This window comes from Tamandua tetradactyla, chromosome X (genome assembly GCF_023851605.1).
Source record: "Tamandua tetradactyla isolate mTamTet1 chromosome X, mTamTet1.pri, whole genome shotgun sequence".
Taxonomy (NCBI): Eukaryota; Metazoa; Chordata; class Mammalia; order Pilosa; family Myrmecophagidae; genus Tamandua; species Tamandua tetradactyla.
The window spans coordinates 11167682-11173950 of record NC_135353.1 but is presented as its reverse complement, the minus strand read 5'-3'; the positions used below and the strand labels follow the sequence as shown (position 1 = coordinate 11173950).

The window sequence follows — 6269 nt, the reverse complement described above, 5'->3', positions numbered from 1 at the left end:
TACTACAAGGCAGTCCACTGACAGAAAGGTTACTGACTGAACTTGACTGTTTGGGGAAGGAGATTTGGAAGGGACAGTCAAAAGCAGGTACTCCATAGTGAGCACGCCCTTGGGTAGTGAGAACAATATTTATGGGGACGAAATGGAAATTAAAGAAAATACCATCATGATATATAAAGGAATGAGATTTGGAAGCAACAGAGCTGAAAAGGAGCCCCCAAATTGTGGTGGAGAATGTGGTCATCCTATCATGAACTCTGTGGTGATTTGGGTACACTATCATTGAGGAAGGAGTTCCCACCATTCGTTCTACTGTGAATGATTATGTTTCCACACTTTTAGAAAAGAGAGAAGCTGGCGACCCTGGTACTTATCCCCTCCCCCTCACCTGCCCAGGGTTCTTTTCCCCAGACTGCCTCTGCCCCATCGTTCTGACATCACATGTCATATGAAGAGGATGATGACTTCAGCTGGTTGCCCCACGACCAAGGTTCTAGAATTTTCTGGACACTATTTATTGGGTACCGCTGGGCTCACAGAAGGCATTTTGGACTTGACACAAAGGTGCTCTGGTCTTGAGTACCAAAGTGCTCCTGATGTTAGCCTAGCTCCATGGCTACTCAGGATACCAAAGAGAAAAATAAAGTCAAGCTTCCTCCATCTATTGATGAGCAGCAGGAAGGAGGGACTCCATGTAAATCTCCTGTTGATCTGAATATGGATTCCAGGGAGTTCCTGGAAGGGCACAGTGACCAAAGCACAAACCCAGGTCCAGCCTTCCCACACAACCCGCAACCACAAGACCAAAACCAAAGCAAAGAAAATGAGGAAGAAGCCAATGTTCTTGGGCTTGCCTTCCCAAGAAAGCTTTGGATGATAGTGGAGAATGACGCATTCAAGTCTGTGCGCTGGAACGACAGAGGGGACACTGTGATCATCGACGCAGATCTTTTTCAGACGGAAATTCTTCATCGGAGAGGCGCAGAGAGATTTTTTGAAACAGACAGCTGGAAGACTTTCATTCGAGAACTTAACCTGTATGGATTCGGCAAAATACACCAAACCAACTCTTCAGATCACTCTCCAGAGAACAAGAGAATCATGGTAAAGTAGAAAGTTACCCATTTTCTCTGTTACTTAGTACCTTCATAATACACCAGATGAATGATATAATGAGAGAGTTTACTTCTCTGAAACTGTTCTTTTCATATGGGACATTACTTAAGGAAAGATTAAAGTATAGATTTTGAAAACACAGATTTTCATATTAAACTACAATCCCTTTAGAGATAATCTGCAGGCATGACTGAAATTTCAAAGAGGCCAGTTAAGATTAGACATCAACTCCCTAATCTAGGAAAAGATTTACCTTTAGTGAGCTCATGATTTAGGGCATAAGGAAACTTGCTAGGAATTGTTGAACAAAAATATTTTTCTGTAGTCCCACGAGCAAAATGAGACCGTTATGATTGGGGGGCAGGGTAGAGGAATGAATACTTTTTCCTGGAATAACTAAAATGTTTCATTTTGTTTTAGATCTACCGCAACTCAAATTTCAAGAGAGACAACCCTCTGCTTCTCCAAAATATTCAGAGAAAATTCAACTTCCCCCAAAGTATTGTCCAGCCACAGATCTATACACCATCTCCAAAGAGACCGAAGCTGGCTGCTACAAGACACTCGCCGAGATTCCAGAAGGATAACTCCATGCAAGAAACCAACCAAACTTCGCATAACACCTCCCCAAATGTTCAGGGACCCAGGGGCAGCCCGGCCTTTATGGCCCCTAATATCTGGCCTTTGAGCAGTGTAATTGGGCGTTCCATGGAAAACTGTCCCCCTACTCAGTCAAATGTTCCAAGTGAGGAGGGCACCTCCCAACAAGATATACCTGCATCTCTGGCTGTTGCTGGACCTGCAGGTGCAAGGGCACTGCCCATGGGCCCCACAGATTACCCAGCTAGTGCTTCCATAAGGCACCTGTTCAATACCTGTTACTCCATCCTGATGGGTGCCCTTTCAGTCATGGCTCCAAATGAGCCCTTTGACGAGCAACAGGGGAGTCCCTCTGATTACCACTGCGTGCAGTGTGAGCAGTTCAAGGACCAACCACCTCCATAAACTCACAGGTCCTTGGGAATGAAAAAGATAGCTGTTTTGGACCGATCAACCTATTTCAGAAGTCAATAAAGAAAAACAAAACCCCAGGATGGTAAATAAACAGGTTAACAAGAATTATGAGTCTGTGTTGTTCCTCATGTTCTGTTTCTTACACATCTCATCACAGAAGCCAGAGGCGGCTGAAAATCTTTCCCATGAAAGATTTTGGTCTGCATTGTCTTGTTTCATTTTTAGAAGTAGCATTTTTCACATACTCACGTAAAGGTTTCGTTAGGGACTGCTGAGGGCAAGCCCAGTTAGCTCTGGTTCCCTGAGACTTGCCTGCTGGTCAGGAGACAGACCAGACTTGCAACTAACTTCTTGGGTACCACCTAACATTATATATATACCTTCTAAAAGGAGATTTTTTTCTTCACAGCTCCTCTCAATGTTGCTAGGAATTTTCTGACCAACAGCTGAATGTCTCCAGACAAAGATCCAGTGGCCTCCAAAGAGGCCACTTGCCAAGATTTGTACAACCACCACATTCCAGCTTGGAAAAGAAGGGCCATTCCAGTCAGTGTTAGGGGTGGGACAGCAAGCCCATCATCCTCATGGGCAAGAACATTAGAAACTTTGCTAATAAATGACACACACAAGAGAAAAGAAAGAACACATTTGAGACAAAATAACACTAGTTACCACTTTTCAAAGTCAAATTCTAACAAATTCTAAAGGCTGTGTTTAGGATCTTTTCTTTGGACATGAATTAGCTGTGTCATATGTGACACAGGCATGCTTCATGAACTAAAGAACACTTTTTCAACACAGCAAGGGTAATTTGGAAGAGCAGATGGTTGCTGTTTCAAATTATGATATTGTCTTCACTGTGCAGTGGTCCATCAATGGCTGGTCCTCACCAGGATAAAAGCAGTCAGTGCCTGGTCCTAGCCTTTCCACGATGTCCCTGGATGCTGTTAAATAAAATCTATGAGTTTGGACCAGAATAAAGAGAAGGGAAAACAAATAAGGGATCCCTCAAAGAATGTTTATTTGTCCAATCCAGAAATGATCAGGACCAAAATCAGTGGCAGTACTGAAACTCTTACTAATAGATTTTCATTTTTAATTAAGGTCAAAGTTGATGAGCCCAAAGAGACAGCATGCCAAGGAAGTCTTGATCTATCCCCCCTCCCCTTTTCCCCTTCCTCTAAGCAGAGATATCTGTTTTATGAACAGCATTTAGTGGATAGCACTCTAAAATGCAGTGGCATTTAGAGTGAAATCCTGATTTCAACTGGATTTCTTTATTTGCATCATGATGGTAAAAGGCATGTAGCTTGCTTCTCCATAATGTTCCTTTTAGGAGCCTATACTTCCTGCCCCAAAGGGATTAGGTACTCTGGGATGTCCACCTGGAATATATCCTTTCCCCCTTTTCTAGGTATGGGCTCTAGTAACCACCTGGCATTTGAAATCACGGTCAGGTATTTCTGTTTCAGGTCGGTCAGTATAGTTTAATTTTCTAGTTCCACAACCTCATCAGGAGCTAAGTCTTCAGGCCACACTGCAAAGTTTCCCCAACGTCAATGAGCCCTATGCACAAAGAGAAAAAGACAGAGGTATTTTTCAACTTCCATAAGCCAAACCCTGCGTGTGTGACATGGTTATTCAAAGTGACCATCACCACAGACTAAGATGATACCATCAAAAGGAAATTAGAATTGAATCCCTTTTACTAAGCATTTATTATGTTCCAAACTGTTCAAGGAATTTGGGGGGAGGCAGAGGGAGGGCTCCAGAAATAAAGACAATGAGGGGCTTGTCGTCAGTGAACCCACAGAGGTAATGGGTGAGTCCAAGCAGAACTGCTAAGGGGCAGCGGTTACAGACTGGAAGGGCACCAGCCACTGTGAGGGAACTTAAAGTCAGGTGATGCCTAAGCTGCTCACCAGTAACAGGTGTAGACCCTGATGACATACCTCCACACCTGGAGGTCAGGGGCGTTGCCCAGGATCTCGTGGGCAGTGGGGATGGGACAGCTGTGTGAATCTGGCAGCCAGTGTGACTCCCAGAGGGCATCCCAATCTGCTGTGTGCTGCCTCTCCTGGTCTCTGACAGACACACACACGTAGATATGGACCTGCCTCAGCATCTCTTACCACACATGGAGAACTAAGGCCCAGAGTAAGGAAATGATTTATGTAAAATCGCAGTGTCTGTCCCAGGCAGAACTCCAACTGGTACCCAGGCCTGCTGAACCCCTTGCACTGTTCTGCTGCCCCACTGAAGGTATGTTGCTTAAAGAAACCACAACAAATACAAGATCAACTATATAGAAAACAGAAGCCACCAAAACTCCCCAGTAAGATCCTGGGTGATAGCATTTAAACCCATCACATACACGCACTGTGCCATACCCTGACTTCACCTCTGTGCCTCCACACCCTGCACCCCTCATGCCACATGCCCTGTTCCCTCATGTCCCTCTGGCACTCCCCATGCCCCCATGCCTGTGCCCACATGCCCCATGCCCGCTGTGCCCCATGTCCAATGCTTCCATGCCCCCGTGTCCTACCACATTCCATCATCCCTCTTCCCCCTGCCCTCTGCCCCATGCCACACCCCACACTCCACAACCCTCACCCCTGCCCTGCATTGCACACCCTGCCCTGTATCCTGTGCAACATGTCTTCACACTGTGTGTCCTAGCTGGCATTTCCAGGTTAACTGTGATCAGGTTCTGCTCACATACTGAGTCCTAAAGCCGAAGGTCCTTCCAAGAAGGTGACTGGGGGCTATGAGACCAACTGGGCCAACAAGCAGAATCTCTGTTGAAGTGCATACTGTCCATTCTCCACTCCTGGGGTTGGCAGCCTTTACCATGCTCTACAACCAGCAGACCTGGCTGGAATTCCGCCAGGTCTCCATTCAGCTCACCCAGCTGCCTCAGTTGGGAAGGAGGCCTGAGGGGGAAAGGAGAAACAAGAGCACCATCTACTGAAAAGTAACAGGAAGTGGAGTCTGGCAAATTGCCTATTTCTCTACCTTAAAACAGATACTCAAGTAGAGTTGTATCCCCTGTATGAGGTTCATGCCTTGGTTTGGTGAGGAATTCCTGACAAACCAAGTGCAAAATGCAAACCCAAGCAAATACAAAACCTTAGATGACTGAGGGAAACCAACTATCAATATAACCCTATCAAGATAATCAAATGCCTTAAAGCCAACAGAAAATCACAAAGCATAAAAGAAGCAGGCAAATATGGCCTAGCCAAATTACCAGATTAAAACACCAAAGGAGACATGAACTTTGGAAGAAATAATCAAAGGTGGTCATACAACTTTCCTAAAAAAGATTCAATGTGTTGTCAAATGACAAAAAAAAGGATTTCAAGAACATACTAAAAGAGCAGAAAGAGGAATTAGAAAGAATAAGTAGAAAAATAGCAGATATCACAGATGAAAGATACCGTAGACCAAATTAAAAATATAGTAGAGACACAAAATAGGAGATTTGAAGAGGCAGAAAAAAGATTGAGCAAACTATAGGACAACCAAATTTGAATGTGCAAAAGAACAAATGAAGAAATAAATGGAAAACTTTGAATTGGATCGCATGGAAATGATGGAAAATATGAAGCACACAAACATAAGAACTACTGGTTTCCTGGAAGGTGGGGAGAAAAATAAAAGGCTAGGAAGATTGGTTGAGGAGATAATGGGGGAAAACTACACATCCCACATAAAAGACATAAATATGCAAAACAAAGAATCCAAATGGACCACAAAGAGAATAAATACAAATAGGCCTACTCCCAGACATATACTAATCAGTCTGCCAAACGTTGAAGAGAAGCAGAATTCCTAAAAGCAGCAAGAAAACAATGACTCACCACATACAAGGGAAAACACACAACACTGAGTTCATACTACTGAACAGGCAAGAAGACAGTGGTATGAAATATTTAAGATCCTGAAAGAAAAAGACTTTCAGCCAAGAATTGTTGATCCAGCAAGTTGTTCTTCAAAAGTGGGGGAGAGAGCAGGCCATGGTGGCTCAGCAGGCAGAATTCTCACCTGTCATACTGGAGATCTGTGTTTGATTCCTGGTGCCTGCTCATGTAAAAAAAGCAAGCAAGCAAGCAAACAAACAAAAAACCCACTGT

At 44.1% G+C, this 6269-nt stretch overlaps 1 protein-coding gene across 1 annotated transcript; it reads left to right on the top strand.

The window, feature by feature from the left end:
- Nucleotides 1-531: 531 nt before the first annotated feature.
- Nucleotides 532-2235, top strand: LOC143670369 (heat shock transcription factor, X-linked member 3-like). Its single transcript, XM_077145118.1, has 2 exons — nt 532-1104; nt 1537-2235. Exons 1-2 carry the CDS (start codon nt 613-615, stop codon nt 2119-2121), a joined length of 1077 nt encoding a protein of 358 aa, XP_077001233.1. The 5' UTR covers nt 532-612; the 3' UTR covers nt 2122-2235.
- The last annotated feature ends 4034 nt before the right edge of the window (nt 2236-6269 follow it).

What these genes read in the sequence shown, in the direction of transcription:
- LOC143670369 (XM_077145118.1), top strand. Translation starts at nt 613, where the DNA reads ATGGCTACTCAGGATACCAAAGAGAAAAATAAAGTCAAGCTTCCTCCA. An exon ending in CAGAGAACAAGAGAATCATG is followed by an intron (nt 1,105 to 1,536) that starts GTAAAGTAGAAA and finishes ATTTTGTTTTAG; the next exon opens with ATCTACCGCAACTCAAATTT.